At 44.9% G+C, this 18,900-nt stretch overlaps 1 protein-coding gene across 1 annotated transcript; it reads right to left on the bottom strand.

Moving 5' to 3' along the window:
- Positions 1-6,310: 6,310 nt before the first annotated feature.
- On the bottom strand, positions 6,311-7,805 carry LOC311524045 (uncharacterized protein). Its single transcript, XM_084634770.1, has 2 exons — positions 7,373-7,805; positions 6,311-6,732 (listed from the first exon to the last, which is right to left on the bottom strand). The coding sequence occupies exons 1-2, from the start codon at positions 7,706-7,708 to the stop codon at positions 6,721-6,723; spliced, it is 348 nt and encodes a 115-aa protein (XP_084490896.1). The 5' UTR covers positions 7,709-7,805; the 3' UTR covers positions 6,311-6,720.
- Positions 7,806-18,900: the final 11,095 nt, after the last annotated feature.

Here is an 18,900-nt window from a genome sequence, read left to right on the forward strand (position 1 = left end):
TGGTACCCAGTGCATGTAACAGTGATGGAGTCAACTGACACTGACCCAGTCATCAGGCTGGATCAATCAGCCTTTTGTAACTTGAGCCATGTCTAAAGACTGGAGCCATGAAAAGTTGTTTCTTAACACACCTCTGTGTCACAACTTCATTACAAGATATCAGAAGAAAACTAAATCTTAGCAAAAATAGAATGAAGCCATCTAAATCCTGTAGTCTAGAAGGGAGTCTGGTGGAGAACTGGATGAGGTGGTTGCAATGTTTCCAAATTTTCCTAGAAGCAAGTTGCATTCACAGAAATCAGATAAATCCTCCATGCTGCTACATGTAACAAGCCCAGAGACACTGGATATCTACAATATCATACTGTGATGTTCTGTACCTTGGGGGAACACCCAGCAGTCCCATGTTCATGCTTATAATATGATTGTGTGGTATCTAATGCAAAGTTTGTCATGCTGGGTGTCTTCGGACAGCTCATGATGTACTGAGCATTGTTGTTAAGGTAATGTTATAGTAATCTTTGTTATAGGTTGTAATTTCATGTATATAGTTATGAGGCTGAAAATATGTCCTCATGGCTTAAAGCAAGCCCAGGCAAAAAACTCTCCAGAAGCAGAGGGGCAGTTTACACCTCCTCAGGGAATATATGGAACAAACCCAGCCCAGCTTTACAGGAACAAAGGACACTGGCCTAGGCAACAACAAAGGATCTGTTGGACTCTTGAGTGAGTCACCCCCCCTTCCTTTGGTCAGTTTGGGACTAAGATGAGGTAATGCTCACCTGACTCTGAAGGGGGTGTGTGCAAAGCCAAGAGGGAAGAAAGAACATGATAAAAGGGAGAGATGTCTGCCATGCTCTTCCCCCTCCATCTACAGACATCACCACCAAGCGACTGAAGCGTTGATCAAAGGTGAAAGCCTGTCTGAAGGGCAACCAGCCAGCCTGTGGTGAGAAGCATCTACATTTGTAAGGGCACAGGAAGTGTTAAGATCAGCTTAGAATGCGTTTTGCTTTTGTTTCATTTGTCCAAATCTGACGTGTTATGCTTTGGCTTATAATCACTTAAAATCTATCTTTGTAGTTAATAAATCTATTTGTTTGTTCTACCTGAAGCAGTGCATTTGGTTTGAAGTGTGTGAGAGACTCCCCTTGGAATAACAAGCCTGGTACATATCAATTTCATGGTTAAATTCACAAACTCATATAAGCTTGCAGTATCCAGTGGGCATAACTGGACACTGCAAGACAGAGGTTCCTAGGATTCTGTCTGGGACCGGAGATATTAGCTAGTGTCATTCGGTTTCACAATCCAAAGAGCACCTTACATGCTAGAAGCTGTGTGTGAACATCCCAGGAGTGGGGGTTCTCACAGCAGAGCAGGGCAAGGCTGGCTCTAAGAGTCAAGGATTGGAGTGACCAAGCCAATCACCGATCCAGATAACACCAGAGGGGAATGTCACACATACCTTTTAGTGACAGCATGCAGAGGACTGCAAACTGTTAGACAAAGTCATTAAATAAAATTCAAGAATATTCTGATTCATGTAAGACTATATCATTTGGGAAAGATGCACTTTATTTACAAGAAACCACCTGCGATGGAATCCTTTGGTTATAGACCTACATAACAAATCGGTATACACAAATTTTTGCAATGTCAAATCAATTTTTTTCCAGCCTTAGTGGCACTTAGTTATCAGTTTTATCAAACAATTTCTCTGATTTTATCACCTTTGCCTTGATTGATAGGTCCTTCAGCCCTTGTATAGATTTCGCCGATCACAATAAGTCTTCCATTCTTCTTATATACTGGCCTTCCTTCTCCATGTGTGGCCATGTCTTTTCACGATAAAATCTTCTCATCTCTTTGGAGGTCAGCCAAGTGGTCATTTCAGTTCCCATGGGTACCACTCAGCGACAGCTGCAGTCCATCGATTGTCAGTGAGCCTCACTATATGCCCAGCCCATTGCATTTTACTATGCCTGCTCTCAGCAAAGATGTCCTGCACTCCACTCTGCTGTCTGATCACTTCACTGGGGACTCAGTGGCAGATTGAAATTCCCAGAATTCTTCTTTTCATCGCCCCCTACATGACAGACAGTTGCTGCTTCTCTGTCTTCATCAGCGCTCATATTTCACTCACATACAACACTGCTGGCAGTACTGTTGAGTTGAAGAGGCTGGTGCATGTTGCTTTGTTGATTTTCTCCTTGGAGGACATCCTTGATAGAACTGAATGTGCACCAACCTGCTTTCTTTCTTCGTGAGAGTTCACTTTCCTGATCGTGGCGCATGTTAATTTCTTGTCCCAAATAGACATATTGCTCAACTTCTCTTTGTTCTCCCTGGATGGTTATTTGGGCTTTTGGCAAGGTATCAGACCGCATAAATTTAATTTTGGAGTGGTTAATTTTCAGTCTGACTTGGCTGCTTTTTGTGTTGAGTTCTCGCAGCATTTTCTGTAGTTTGATAGTATTTTTGGTGATCAACACAATGTCATCTGCAAGTCTGAGATGGTTTAACTGTTCATTTAACACTACCGATGTTAAATGATGGTACTACTGAGATGTCTTGTACAATGCGCTGCTTATCGATCAGAATATAGTCAATCTCATTCTTGTTCTTTGCATTGGGCGCAATGCATGTCCACCTCCTCTTGGCCTTCTTCTTAAAGCAGGTGTTACCAATGAACATTTCTTTCGTCTCCACCAGAGTTGCCAGTTGCTCTCCTCGTGGATTCTGTTTGCCAATGCCATACCTTCCAATTAACTTTTCATCTTCTTTCTCTCTTCCAACTTTGGCACTGAAATCTCCCATTGCGATTGTATATGTGGATTTTTGAGTGAGGGTTTCCTTGAGCTCCTGATAGAATTCTTCCACTTTGTCATCTTCACTTGTGCTTGTGGGAGCATATAGCTGAATAATCTTGAGGGTGTTCTTCTTGTTCAGTTGGAGGTGTAGCACTCCGATGCGCGATGACTTGAACTTGTAGGAGATGATTTTCAAAGACCATTCCTTGATGATAAAACTGATTCCTCCAACGGTTCTCGCGCCTTCTCTTTTTTCCAACATGTTGGTACTTTCATCTCTCCACTTCACTTCCATCTCTTTTCTTCATTGTGTTTCACAGAGACCAAGGATGTCGCAGGCTGTCCTTGCCTTCTCCTCCATTAGATGGTTGATTGAATAGTCTCTCAGTGTCCTGCAGTTATAGGTGCACACTGAGGGCAGTCCTTTTTCTGGCCCCAGAGATTCTTAATAGCTTCTTGTCAACTGAACTCCCCATGACTGTCATGGAACGGATCAAGGAGCGCACAAGGAGTTGGGGCCAATTTATTTGTGTTGTTTTAGCCATTTCTTGATCCACCTGCTAGCTATGCTGTCAGTGGTGCATTTACCTCCTCAACTTAGCTAGCACCCAACCTCAAGAAGGAAGACAGCTGTCCTCTCCCTGGGTTGGTAGATTTTATAATCCATCATATACACAGGGAACTCAGGGGATCTACACACAAACTTGCACCAAACTATCTAAATCAGTTTTAATTCATACTTTCTGTTACTTCTGTAAAAGTCTGTGTATAGACATCATTTTAGCTTAGCAAAATTTAAAACAGAACACTTTCAGTCTGAAATAAGTGTCCACACAGACTTGCACTGAAATAAATCTATTCTAATTAACACTTTTTAAAAGAGATTTTGGTGCATGTTTGTGTGTAGACCAGGGGTCTCAAACATGTGACCTGCGGAGTTATTTCATGCAGCCACCAAGCTCCCCTCACCCGCCACCCCCCAGCGCACTGCGTCCCCGCTCCTCTGCATACCTCCAGGTGTTTCCTATGCTTTGCTCTTTCCAGGAGGGAGGGGGGAGGAGTGGGGAGGCACGCGCTCAGGGAAGGAGGCGGAGAAGAGGCGGGGATTTGGGGAAGAGGTTGGAGTAGGGGCAGGGAGAGGGTGGAGTTGGGGTGGGGTCTTTGGGGAAGGGGTTGGAAGAGGCGGGGCGGGGGGGCCTCATGGAAGGGGTGGAGTGGGGGTGGGGCTGGGGGCAACAGGGTGGGAGTTTGTCAGTGATGTGGCCCTCGGGCCAATGTACTAGTCCTTATGTGGCCCTTGTGGTAATTTAAGTTTGAGATCCCTGGTGTAGACCATCTCTGAATCATGTGAATATGAACACTTAACACATGGATTATAAAATCTGAGCTGGAATAGCTTTGGTAAAACTAATAACCAAGTTCAAGTCAGACTGCAATATCAAGTCCATTTATTTTCAAAGAACACTGTGTACAGCTTCAGGGATAGTGAAAAATGTATTTTCCAAGTGAAATAATTAATGCACAGTGAAAGAACTGAAGTACATCTAACTAAAATGGCATAAAGACCAAAAATACAATGGTCAGTAAATGAAGACAAGTTTTGCTTGCAATAAATGTGGAGGTAATTGCAATGCAACACAAAGGTGTCTAGCACAAGAGGTTGTGACATCATGTATGTAGTAAAAGCAACCCTTTGGCAAGAGCATTGTCCTCCACACAAGTTAGAGAAATATAAAGGTCATGAAAACACATCCAGAGATCTGGTGCAGAAAATGTTCTTTGATAAGGGCTTGTCTACACTGGCAAGTTTTGTCAATGAAACTAATGTCGACAAGGAAAAATCGACAAAAGCAAAGTCACCAAAGCATGTCTATATTTGCTCCCTCTGTCAACAGATTGTGTCCACATTCAGGGCACCTTTGTCAACTGCGAGAGCAATGGACTGTGGATATGTATCTCACAGTACCTGGCGACATCATCCATTGCTAGGTGTTGTGGGAATGCGGAAATGGAGCATGGCTCATCCTGGGATGTGCAAAATGTAACGTCATGCACTGCTTTGTGTCCCACCCCACCAATGGTTTCTGGCTTCCTTTCACACCATTTTTCCAACTGTCATTCTTTTGTAGTGTGTGATGGATCCTGCACTTCTCTCCTATACTCTGTTAGCTGTCATGAGGACATCACGCATGGCAGCACAGTTATTCGCAAAGTTACTTGCCAAATTAACAGAGGATGTGCAGCTGGTAGACCATCACTTTTGGGCTAGGGAAACAAGCACTTATTGGTGGGATCGAATTGTCATGCAGATGTGGGATGATGACCAGTGGGTTCAGAACTTTAGGATGTGTAAAGTAACCTTCATGGAGCTATGTGCTGAGCTGTCCCCTGACCTGCGGCACAAGGACACCAGATTGAGAGCTGCTCTTTTGGTAGAGAAACGTGTTGCAATCGCTGTGTGGAAGCTGGCAAATCCAGACTGCTACCGGGTCAGCTGCAAATCAATTTGGAGTAGGAAAGTCCACTGTTGGGGCTGTATTACTCCAAGTGTGCAGGGCAATAAATCACATCCTGCTGCGGAGGACCGTGACTCTGGGAAATGTGCATGAAATAGTGGATGGCTTGGCAGAGAAAGGTTTCCCTAACTGTGGTGGGGCAATTGATGGTGCACACATTCCAATTTTAGCGCCAGACCACCTTGCCTCTGAATACATCAAGAGGAAGCGATACTTCTCCATGGTGTTGCAGGTGCTTGTGGATCACCGGGGGCATTTCACGGACACGAAGTGCAGGCTGGTCTGGAAAGGTGCATGACGCACGCATCTTCAGGAACAGAAAGGGACTTTCTTTCCAGACCACAAGATCACAGTGGGGGATGTGGAAATGCCCACAGTAATCCTGGGAGACCCAGCTTAACCCTTACAGCCCTGGCTCATGAAACACAGGACACCTGGACAGCAGCAAGGAGAGTTTTAACAACAAGCTTAGCAGGTGCTGCATGGTGGTAGAATGTGCCTTTGGCCATTTGAAAGCTGTCCGGAGGTGTCTCAATGGCAGGCTAGACCTTACTGAGGATAATATTCCTATGGTCATAGCCGCGTGCTGCACTTTGCATAATCTGTGTGAATCTAAGGGCAAAATGTTTGTTCAGGTGTGGAGAACTGAGGCAGAGCACTTGGCTGCACAGTTTGAACAGCCAGATGCTAGGGCTGTCAGAGGAGCCCAGAGGGCTGCTATTCACATCAGAGAGGCTTTGAGGAATCACTTTGACAATGAAGGGCAATAACACATGTCTGTTTTGGAATTGTTTTCCTGGTACATCCATGTACAATTGTGAGGCCCAAGATGCATGCAACAAAATGCCTTAGAAGCCTGTTCCCGAGAGTGAATTGATTGCTATACGCTTTTGTAGAACACAGAATAAAAATAGTGTACCATTAAAAACCTCAACATTTATTTATTGTTAAAAAGGGTAAAACCTCACAACTGTGTGTAGCTCCAGCTATCATTGTGCAAGCTGTGAGAGAGGGTGGAGTGATGGGGAGGCTCAGGAGGGCTGTGAAGTGAAAAGGAATGTGTGGGCATAGAGCGGGGTGGGGTTGGCAAAGAATTGTGCATCTGCATGTGCTGCAGTGGAGGTCGACCACGGATCTGCTCAGTCTGCAGCTGTACCAAAGACTTGACGTCTCTGTCTGATCCTCCATCGCTTTTATCATCTGCTCGGTCGCTTGCCTAGCAAATGCAGCAGTCTCTTTTCCGCCCTGCCTTTCGGGTTCCCAGCACTCTTTGCATTCCCTGGTCTGTCTCTCACCACGCTGCAGCACCTCCTGGAACATGTCTTCTTTGCTGTGCCTAGGGTTCCTCCTTATCTGCTGGAGCCTGTCCACGGGGGTGCGTGGCGTGTTCCTCAAGGTCTTTGCTGAACAGAAGAGGGATGGTTACATTCCAGCAAATGATTGAAACATTTTAGTAACAAGGGCCTTTTGCTAGTAGAAATCACCTTCTCTCTGACACTCTAGGCAGGCACACAGCTCCGCGAGCACCCCAATCATGCTGAGCGTGGGGAGTGGGGGGAAGGCGGCTGTGCGTACGGACAAAATGGTCACGGCTTGCAGGGCAGCTTTGCAGGGAACTCATTCTAAGATTATCACACACTTTTTCACAGGTGGCCAACCCGCTGGCTGACATCTCGCTGCTGCGGGTTACCAGGGAAACCAGAGCACAACTGCTGAAAGCTTGCGGCTTTCACTCTGGTCTATATGCAGCTCAGCTATGTGCCGCTTTGGTCCCAGCTCCAGCGATTGCTAAATGGCATGGTACAGTTTCCTACAATGGGGGAACTAACAAGGCTGCAATCCCTTGGAATCTGCAGCAGAGGATAAACAAGTACCTCTTGGAAACTTTCCAGAACTTCTCTCTGGAGGATTCCCTGCAGGTCTCGATGTCCATTGAGACCCTGGTTGGCCATGCAGATTAGCTACACAGGGCAATGTCCAGCTCACAGAAAATACTACCTGCCTCCCACTTTTCGATTCCCTACACAACCCACAGCAACTTACCCAGCTTCTCATCTGCTCCTGCTCCCAGATGAGCTCTTGTGGTGTGGAGAAAAGTTCCTGGCTGCCTGCTGAACCAGGCAACCCTGCTGGGAGAACAACATCCTCTTCTAGCTTGACTTCTTCATCCAGAATTTCAGCCTCCGGGTTACCTCCTCTTTCCGCTGCCTGCGAAGTATCCACGGGGCTATCAGCGATGGAGGTGGGGTCACCACTGAGGATAGCATTCAGCTCCTTATAGAAGCGGCAGGTCTTAGGTGCACCACCAGAGCGATGGTTCTCCTTTGCCTTATAGTACGCCTGCCTCACCTCCTTTATCTTCGCTGTACACTGCTGCATGTCCCAATCATAGCTCTTTTCGCACAAGCCTCGATAAATTTGCTTTTATGTGTCCCAATTGCTACGGGTCAATCGCAGCTGTGACTGAACAGACTCCTCTCCCCATATACTGATCAGATCCAACAACTCAGAGGTGGTCCAACTGGGAGCACGTTTGGTGCAATAGCCAGCCATGCTGACCTGGGAAGCCACCTGGGAAGCTCCTCTGGGAAGCCAGAAAGCAGGAAATGAAATTTTAAATTCCTGGGGCTTGCAAGGGGGAGGGACGGGTTGACTGCAGGGCAATGGAGTTCAAACTGCCGACCAGAGCAATAGCATGGGAATTGTGGGATACTTTCTGGAGGCCAATAAAATCGGGGGAAAAAAGCTGTGGTGTCTACACTGGCTGTTTGTTGACAATAAAGGAAGGGGAAAAGACAAAAGTCTCTCACTGGGGTGGTAGTTTTTTGTCGCCAAAACTAGGTATCTGTTTCGAAAAAAAGTCATATTGCAGTGTGTAAACTATCACTGTTTTGGCGACAAAACTTGCCAGTGTAAACAAGCCCTTTGTCTCAAGAGATAAAGAAGGTACTAAAAACAAATTGTTTTGACACTGGAAATACATTTTAAAAATAGGGTTGTTTAGTGATTAAAAAAATTAATCACGATTAATCACGGGATTAAAAAATTAATCGCAGTTTTAACCGCACTGCTAAACAATGTTAGAATACCATTTATTTAAAAAATTTGGGGGGTTCTATATTTTCAAATATAGGCTGGGAGCTCTGGGCTTCAGCCCTCCTTGGGGCATCAACCCACTCAGAGCTCCAGGCTTCTGTCCCTCCACCACCCACAGAGCTACAGACTGGGGCTTCAGCCCCTCTACAGCTCCAGGCTGGAGTTTCAGCCTGCCTGCCTCCCCACCCACCTTGGAAAGCTCTGGGCTGGGGCTTCAGCGCCTCTGCCGCCGATGCGTCCCTCCCCACCCACAGATATGCAATTAATGCGTTAATTTTGTTTTCAGTTAATTCACAGGCATTAACTTTGATTAACTGACAGCCCTATAAAAACCTATTTCAAAATATACACTGGAGTGGAGTGCAATAAAACTATAGGAACCATATACAATTGACAGACTGTTATACCTAAGCTTGTCTCATAAGGGCCCTGTGGCAAAGCTACACTGGGTAGAAGAAAGGCATATTCTACTTAGAGGACCTAAAGTGTGAGATTTCTCTATTCTTATAGCACATAACTATAGCAACATAGATTGTGAGTTAAATAGGTCCTTACTAAAACTAAAAAATATTTTGAGGTTAGATCCTGCAAATGGATCTGCCCAGGTACACCTGTGTGGAGTCTGACTTAAATGGGCTCTGGATGACTGCAGTAGTCTGCCCACATGGGTCCATTTGCAGGTTTTAGTCTTATCTTGAAGGTAATGGGAGATCTATGTGAAGGAAGATTGCAGGATTTAACCCACCACTGATGATAAATTTTAGATTGTAAACTCTCTTGGGGAGAGGGAGGAAGGTGTCTGGTGCCTAAAATGTGCTAGGTGCCATTTTAATAGAATAACAGTCCTCTTTAAGATCTAGCTGTTGTGACTCACCATGGGAGAAAAAGTATACGCTGTAAATAACCCAAACAGCAACTATTCATGTGAGTATCAATTACTGTAAAAGTTTAGCACTGCAATACTCTTGCTATTTTTCTTTAATCTTACCTCCAGGACATTTTGGGATGAACCAATGTAAACAGCTTTATTCCATTTTATTTTTTCCATTCCAGAAAAATCAAGCTTGCTGCCTTGATAGTAGCTTCATATTTAGGATGTCCCATTGCTGTGCATTAAACATGCATGCAATCTAAATTTAAAATGGAGGGGGGGAAATAATTACTCTTCCACTATCTTTTACCACACCAAATACATAAGGGCCACAAATCCTTTTAAGGCTTAGCTGTAAAATATAACAAAGCTACAAACAGCTGCAATAATAAGCTCCTTCTTAGTGTGTCACAGCTCTTTTTTTGAATAGCTTACCTTTTAGATTTTCATCGCTTGGTTTAATGCCTTGATTTGTTCAAGATGCTTTCTATACAACCTGTTTACCTTGGACTTCTTTTGTACCCAGTGATATAAATACTGTAGGCTGAAGGTAAAAGTGAAGTACTGTTATAGCCATTCCTCCCTGAGAACTTTGTGTGTGCATTTATTTGTCTTTGCTTTGTTACTTTTTTCACTTAGCCCTGGTAGACACTTAAAATATAGATTAACCTAGCTGTGTTCTCAAAGGCATGAAAAATTCCAACCCCTCTGCCCCCCATCGTTAAGCCAACGTAACACCTGAGGTAGATGCTGCTAGATCAATGGAAGAATTCTTGTGTCAACCTAGCTACTGCCACTTAGGGAGGTGGCTTATTACATCAATGGAAAAACCCCTTCCACTGATGTAAGCAATCTACATTATGATGATACAGCAACATAGCTGCAGCTGTGCCACTGTAGCGTAGATATGCTCTAACAGTAGTCTTGTCTGTGCTGTTCCTTGTAGTTTATCCACATTTGTTTTTATCTATGTATTTATTTAAATGCAGTGAAATTGCAATTAAATGGTGTGGAAAGTTTAAGACCAATGTTTTACACTCATCATTTGAGGATCTTAAAGCAGTTTAGAAACTAAATCGTATAATCCCAGTCAAGTAGATGAAAAATATATGTACTGATACTGCACATAGTAAACTGAGGCACAGAGAAGATAATTCTCAAGATCACACAATGATTAGTGGTATTCCTGGGAATGGAACTCAGGAGTGCTGACTTCCATTCCCTCACTCTAATCACTGGCCACCCTACTTCTCACATTTGTACATAGTGAGATCTTCTGTGATGTTCTCTCTGAAGCTGTATCTGGACATATTAGAGCATGACACAAATGAAGTGAGAGACTCTGTATTGTACTGTCAACCTAAGCAAACATGAACATGAAACAAATCAACCAAGAAAGACACTAATAACTTCTACTTTATTTTGACTGTTTTTTTTTCCACTTCTATTTTTGTGTTGTGATAATTTTGTTTTGTTGCTCAATTTCCTTGTTCTGGCTTTCTTTTTCCTTGCAATGGCTATATTTCTTTACAATACTTCACTGTTTAGCTATTTGGAATTTGGCTTAGTTTGTTCCCTACATATGTTAACTTTTTCTATGACTGTGTGGCTTCTTCTCTCTCCTATAATGGTAAGCTTTGTGTGGCTTCTTCTCTCTCCTATAATGGTAAGCTTTGTGTGGCTTCTTCTCTCTATTACAAGTTTAAAAATTAATCAGCAGTCTCTTATCAATATCACTTATCCTGGGATCACTTTCCCCTTTCCTCTCTATTTTTTCTTGGGTTTCTTTTGTCTCATGTTGTCTTGTTTATCTCATATTTTACAACTCTTTATATAAAGTGCACAGTGTAGGCTCTGCCAGAACCTATCTCCTTGACACAGTATTATACAAATTAAGTATGTCTGTATAACTAATGTTTAAATGGCTTAAAATTACTTGTTTTTCTGGGCCAGATTTTGCAGTCAGATGTGCATACAACTCCTATTAAGGCCTTGAGAGTTGTATACGTGCATCTGAGGGCAGAACTGGACACAAGGTTTAATATAACAATTTAATAAAAACTACTCTACAGGAAAAGTTCAGTTCATGTTTATAAAACATGCCTTTTGGTGTGTGTCAGGGTCTTGCTCTTTGGAGATATCATATCGGTTTTATTTGTTGGTCTTTTTTCTTTTTGCAGGACAAGGCCTGTGGCAGTGGGAAAGAGGGGAGAATAAAGGTATGTCTACAAGGGAAAATTTTACCAGTTATACTACTATAGTTAAACTGTTGTTATGCCCCATGTGGACACATTTTCTGGTATGAGTGCCTTTTTTTTTTTTTTTTTTTTGATTGAGCTTCAACCCTCACCAAAATGACATAAATTAAACTAAAATAAGACACTTAGGCCAGGACTACACTAGAAAAGTTTGGTGTTATCACAGTGTTGGTAAGGAGGGTGATTATTTATTACAATTTTATACCAGAAAATCCTAATGTAGATGCAGTTATACAGGCTAATAATTTTATCTAGCTGTTATATAGTGCTTTTCAACAGCAGATCTCGAAGTGCTTCACAAACTTTTAATGTATTTATTCTCAAAAAGTGTATTTACCAGTATAGCTTATTTTGTTCTGGCAATTGGCATAAGCTATGTTGTCAAAAGCATGGTTTTGCTAGTATAAACTGCATCTACACTGGGAGAGTTTGCTGGCATACTATGCCAGCAAAGCTTTTCTAGTGTAGGTTAGTCCTTAGGCTGGCATAAATTTCCACACATAGAGGTATACTGCTATATTGGTTTAAATTCACACCTTAGTTGTTTATACTGGTATTTTCCTGTGTAGACAAGCCCTAAATATGACGGATTGGAAAAAACCTCCATGCCATCACAGGCCTATTTAGGCAAGAGTTATTGGTGTTGAGTTAACTGATCTGCAGTTAACATGATTGTAAATGCAAACATATATGCTCTACAAAGTATTGTTCCAGGACACAATGTGGCTGAGACTTGACTTACGTTTAGAAAATTAGGTTGGTTTAACTATGTTGGTCAGGGGTTTGAAAAATCTACACCCTTGAGCGGCAAAGTTAAGCTGACCTAAATCACTGTGTAGACAGCGCTAGGTCGACAGAAGAATTCTTCTGCCGACCTAGCTAATGCCTCTTATGGAGGTGGATTACCTAGCTAACAGGAGAATCCCTCCTGTTGCCATACATAGTGTCTACACTGAAGCGTTATGGGAGGGCCACTGTAGTGTTTTAAGTATAGACAAGCTCTGAGTCTTTGGGCTTGTTTCCATTAAACTTTTATACTGTGAGTTAATTGACTGCTAATTAACTTGAGGTACTTAACACATTTGCAAAGGCTAGTCTTACACACTTTCCATACATTTGTTCTAGGCTACAACTGTTGCTTAACTAGTAAAGTTTACAAACTTTAAGCCTTGCAATCCAGTCAGCTAGATACAAGAAACATATTGATATTACAGATCTGTAAACTGGTAAAGAACAAACATCTGTAGCCCAGAACAAACATGTGAGAGGTAATATCTGGTAGTAATACATAGCTCTTATATTATGCTTTTCATCAGTCGATCTCAAAGAATTTGTCAATTTTTAATGTATCCATGCTTGCAACACCCCTGTGCAGGAAGGCCTTACCTAACATCACACAGGAAATCTGTGGTGATCAGAGAATTGAATGCAGGCTTCCCATGGTCTAAGCTAGTGCCCTAACCACTGGACAATCCTTCTTCCTCTTAAAAGTCTAGTGTACAGATCGGAAAATGGTATTAACACAAGTTAATGTGTACATACAGATGGCTGGAGGGAGGGTAATACAGTGTTGCCACCTCTCACGATTTTTTCATTAATAGTGAGGTTTGGCCAGGGCTGGAGTGAGGCCATGTCTACACTACAAACTGTGGTAGACACAAGTTACGTAGGCACACAGCTGCCAAAGTTTGTGTATCACTCAAATGCATGCATACTTGGCGGCTTGCTTTGGTACAGTATGTATTCACCTAGCATGCTTGCGTCCATGTAAAGTGCAGCGCTCCACAGATAAGTATCCTGGTGCAGTGTGTCACATGCTGCCAACTACTGCAATGTCTTTTTTGGGAATTTTTCACAGTGTGTTGTGGGATAAAAAGGATTTGCCCAGGGATGTCTAGGAGCTTCAGGTAAACTTCCTAGCATGCAAATTTATCCTCCCATAATGCCATCCAAATCCCATAATTTTCATGCCTTTAAAAAATCCCACAAACCTGTATAGCACTTTTCATTGTCTCCTGTCTCTGACAGGAGCATGGAGCCTGCAGAGTTCTGCGCTATTCTCATGAATGTTGCAAATACAGGATGCATGATTCTCCTGTATTTACAGACCCACAGGAAGTACTGCAACAATGGGGAACATGTAGATTTCTTCGCAGACAGTTTGCTGAGAAACAGAGAAAAATAATTCAAGGTTGTTGGTGGCATTCACAGAGCAGCTGCAGGCACAGGAGTGCTGCTTCTGGGGCCGAGAAATGAGCACTGACTGGTGGAATCACATCATAATGCAGGTTTAGGATGATGAGCAGTGGTTGCAGCATTTGCATCCAAAAGGCCACATTTTTAGATCTGCATGCCAAGCTTGTTCCAATCCACCAGCATATGGATACCAGAATGAGAGATCCATTAACAATGGAGAAGCAAGAGGTGATCGCACTCTGGTAGCAATCCTGTACTGAAAGCTTCCAGTCAGTGGGAAATCATTTTGGAGTTGGAAAATCCTCAGCTACGGTGGAGGCCATCATCATGCAAGCATGTAGGGCCATTAACCATCTCCTGCTAATGCAGGCCTGTAACTCTCAGCAACATGCGGAGAATTGGGGGAGGGATAGCTCAGTGGTTTGAGCATTGGCCTGCTAAACCCAGGGCCATTTAGGGATCTGGGGCAAAAATTGGGGATTGGTCCTGCTTTGAGCAGGGAGTTGGACTAGATGACCTCCTGAGGTCCCTTCCAACCCTGATATTCTATGAATAATGGATGGATTTTCAAAAGTGGGGTTCCAGAACTGCAGTGGGGCAGCAGACTGCATAGGCATGTATATCCTTACTTGTGGCAGCAGCCCACTTTTCTACAGAGTAAACCAGGGGTGGGCAAACTTTTTGGCCTGAGGGCCACATCTGGATGGGGAAATTGCATGCAGGGCCATCAATGTGGGGTTGGGGTGTGGGAGGGGTGCGGCAGGGGGCTCAGGGCAGGGGGCTGGGGCGCAGGAGGGGTGCAGCAGGGGGCTCAAGGCAGGGGGTTAGGAGGCTCAGGACAGGAGTTTGGGGTGCAGGAGGAGTGAGGGGTGTGGGCTCCGGCCCTGTGCCGCTTATCTGGGCCCCTGGGGGAGGTGGGGTGCAGGTACCTCCCTGAAGCTCCCATTGGCTGCAGTTCCCCAGTCCCAGCCAATAGGAGCTGCGGGGGAAGGTACCCGCAGGCGAGGGCAGCTCACGGAGCCCTCTGTCCCCACCCCACCCCACCCCAAGGGCTGCAGGAACATGGTGCCGGCCTCTTCCGGAAGTGGCGTGGGGCCCATGGCGCCACAGGGTGGCAATCCTGTATCTGGCCCATAGTTTGCCCACCCCTGGAGTAAACCAACAGAAAGGGCTACTTTTCTATGGTCATGCAAACATTGGTGGATCATGGGGGGGATGTGTCATTAATATTAATGTGGGCTGGTGAAGGAAGGTGCATGACATTTGCATTTTTAAGAACTCGGGAATGTCCAGAAAGTTGCAAGCAGGGGTGTTTTTTTCTGACTTGTGGATTACCATGGGCAATATCGAAATGCCAATAGTGATTCTGTGTGACCCAAACTCCCCTTGTTCTTCTGGCTCATGAAGCTGTACACTGGCCACCTTAACAGCACCAAGGAAAGATTCAACTGCTGGCTCAGCCAGTGAAGAATGATAGTGTGGTTTTGGTGGATTGAAGGGACACTAGCAGTGTTTACTCACTAGAATGGATCTCAGTAAGAAAAATATCCCAATGGTTGTAGCTGCCTGTTATCCTGTATAATGTCTATGAATATGATTTTGTTATACTAAAATAAAGCAAATTTCACAGAACAATCATAGGGAAAAATGTACAAAATCAGGGTATGGTTATGGGAGAGCTGAAGCCAGAGCCTGAGCCCTGCTGCCTGGGGCTGAAGCTAAAGAAGACACGGAGATCTGTTAAAGTCATGGAATCCATGACCTCTGTGACCAAACTGTATCCTTAATAATGACTCTGAGAGAAAGGGAGAAAAGCTACTGCCAGGATGGAGGGAAGACGTGGTTCTGCTATCTGCTGAGTTTGAACAGCCAGACACAAGGGCTATTACAAGAGCCCAACATAGAGCTGTGTAATTGACGGAGGCTTTGAAAGAGCACTTTAATGGTCAGAGACAGTATTGTTCTGTGGTGATATTGTCTGGGCCTGCAGCTTTGGGTGCTGCTAAGAACTGTATAGTGCTTGCTATAAATTTATAAATATGACTTGGTGTCTTCCGAAAGCTCTGAATTACTGTATGTGGTTTTTATTGTGCATTTACAAGTATTGTTTGTTTTGACTACCGCTATGCATTCTGCAAAATTTGTTGTGAACTAATACAGTAATTTGATTCTCCAAAATATAGAATTTTAGGGTGGGGAGGGAGGAGTGCAGAAATATGTTAAACTTTTTTTTTTAAATCCAAAGGCAACATATATAAAATTTTCAATGTAATGGGACAAAAATTTAAAATGAGAAAGGAAATAAATGCTTATGTCCATTTGAGTGCACAAATGTAGCCCATTATTGATACACATAAACTGACCTGTATGAATCAAAGCTATTGTATGTGAAACAGTGGTTTTCCTTACTGTTTCCTGGCATGCAGTGGTAGGGGTAGTAATGTGACATGTGATATGTTGGAGGATATAGTGAATGGCAAACATGGAGTCCTCCAAGGACTACAGAGGGTGGAGAGTCTGGGATTTTTTGACCTACAGAGGTCAACCAAGGTCTGTAGCATTTAGGATTGCTGCCTGAGAAGACCCTTTATGTCTTGGTGGCATTTTCTTCTCCTTATCCTGTTGGGACTCCTGGGCCCTGTTTCTTCTCCTCTTTCTCTATGCTCTTGGTCATATTGGCCCTCCAAGCCCTTTGTTCACGGTCCAATGCAGCACTGGCTTGACATGTTCTGCAAGATCTGCTTCCCGCATCCTCTTTCTTCTCCTCCTCAGGGTCAGGTGTTCCACAGGCATGGAGGGGCACCCTTCAAGGCTGCCATGCCAGATGTGTCATTGGATTTACAGTCACAATGCAAAGGGAAAAATGTTTCAAAACTCCCTTCTTTTATTCCAATAAATACTTTGAATAAGAAATGCTGATTGACACTTTAGCTTCAGAGTGCCTTGGACACAGCACTGCTCTCCAGCCCCAACCATGGTGCGTATGGCCTACCATGGATTGGGGTGGGGAGGAGGGATTTTCTGTTACATGAAGCTATAAAACTTTGGTCCCTATGGGTATAGGACAATGGCAGTGAATGTTGGCACTATATCCACAGGTGGTGGTGATTTTAGCTGATCTCACTCCTGAGTGTGTCAAAGGCACAGAGAACACAGTTGTTACTGGTTTCCTGAAGCCACTGAGGCCCATATACTATGAGCCTGTTTACTGCAATAGTGCCATCCAAACTCATCATAGAGTGGCATGGAAAAGTATCCTACCATCGAGGAAGAAATAAGGCAGCTATCCTTAGAAAACTTATGGAGATCCTCTGCCGTCCTCACCCAGAAAATTAAACTGAAATCTCTAGGAGGATAAAACAGCTATCCCCATGTACATAAATGGGGTGCTTGCATAGCCCCTCTCCAGCCTACCCCAATAGGGGAAAGAAAAGCAGTTGCCAACTTTACGTCCATCTGTTGTGTCTCTACTTCTTCTCATAAGAGTAAAATAATGAAAAGTCAGTATCTTTTTTCTTGTTAACGTGGGGATGGGATGGGTGCCGTCTTTACATTTAAACATTGTAAGGAAAAACGAATAGACACACTTACCCGAGTTCCCTTCCCCTTCATCAGGCTCATCTGCATTTGCCTGGTGACACTGGCTAGACTGTGGCAGTCTCAAATAGCTCCTGGCTTCCATGACTGGAATCTACCACTTCTTCCTCTTCCTTCTCCCCGCTGTTCAAGGCAGGGGTCCCTGTCTCAGGGTCCTTCAGGTATCCACAGTGGTCTGAAGTGTGCTGGTGGGGTCTCTGCAAAGCATGGCATGTAGTTCCTTGCAGAAACAGAAAGTCTGTGGTGAAGCATGCAGATCTACTGTTGTGCTCCCTCACCTTGTGGTTTCCCTGATGCCAGTGCCTTTGCTTTCACACCGCACTGCTCCTGATTCCTGTCATACCCCTTTGCCTGGGTAATCTGCTCACATGTAAAATGTCCATGTTTCTACAGGTGGCCTGTAGGTGTGAATGCACAGGAGAACCATTAGTTCCTGTCTGATCCAGGCAGGAGCACAACTAGTGCGCAGAGCTGCCATGGTCAGCTGGGCGGTTGCACACAACAAGGGTGAGCTACTAGCAGAGGTGAAAGTGGGCCAGTACAGTGTACTGGTAAGAAGTTGCCACCGGTATGGGCCTGTACACAGCCAATGTTAAAGCACTGCTGTGGCAGAGTTTTAAGGACTCTCCTGGGAGGGCTGCCAAAGGTGTTGGGGGGAAGGGGCAGCTCTCCAGGGCCTGGTGATTTAAAAGGACCTGGGGCTCCCACAGCAATGGCTGGAGCCCTGGGCGGCGCGGAAGAGTTGGCTGGTGGTGGCTGACCCCCAGCTCCGCCTCTTCTGGGGTCCCAGAGCCAGGCCCCATACAGGTGAGAGTTTTATGTTACTTTCACCCCTGGCTGCTAGGTATGCTTGCCAAGGTGGGCAATCAGTAAAAAGCATTTCAAAAACACAGGGGAGGTTGTAAAGGCAGGAGGGTGGTTTCTGGTCGGTGAGCCTTGAGCAGTGGAGTTTAAAAGTGTGACTAGCAGTCAGTGTAATGGAATGGGGCAGTGTGGGCCAGCTGCTGGAAGACTGGGAGGGTCAACACAGGTCCTGCAGTGGCTACACAGGCACTGCGTCCTCCTCAGACGGTCGATGATGCCTCTACCCTGTTGAGAGGGTGGTTTTCCTGCATGTTGCTGCTACACGGGCTGGAAACAAATTTGAGCACAGACACTTCCACAAATAGGTCACCGCAAGGGAACGAGCGGCGCCCAGCCTCGCTAGGGGAAGCTAGTCTCTCACGCTGACAGAAGCAGCACCAGCTACATCCAAAACTGCAGCTACTGGGGCGGGTGTGACACCCCACTGCCAGGCTACTTCCCCCAGGGGAAGAGCAGACAGCTCAGCAGAGCTCTGGCAGGCAAGCCGAGCTCGCCTCTCCCCCCTGCAAGTAGCCAAAGCCCCTGCATCCCGGAAGAGGCTGAGGCGGAGGGAGCAGAAAGAAGCGAGGCAGAGCAGCCAGCTGTGAGTAAAGAGATCCCGCCGCAGCTGCTCCCGGAGGAGAAGGGCGAGCCCCAGCCCCCAGGAAGCGCAGTGGCGCCGGGGCAAGGCGTATGGTCGCACTGATTGT

This window comes from Lepidochelys olivacea (assembly GCF_965140295.1).
Source record: "Lepidochelys olivacea isolate rLepOli2 genome assembly, chromosome: 7".
NCBI lineage: Eukaryota > Metazoa > Chordata > Testudines > Cheloniidae > Lepidochelys > Lepidochelys olivacea.

Bases quoted from the DNA above. Each gene is read 5' to 3' on its own strand.
- LOC311524045 (XM_084634770.1), bottom strand. From the start codon at position 7,708: ATGCAGCAGTGTACAGCGAAGATAAAGGAGGTGAGGCAGGCGTACTAT.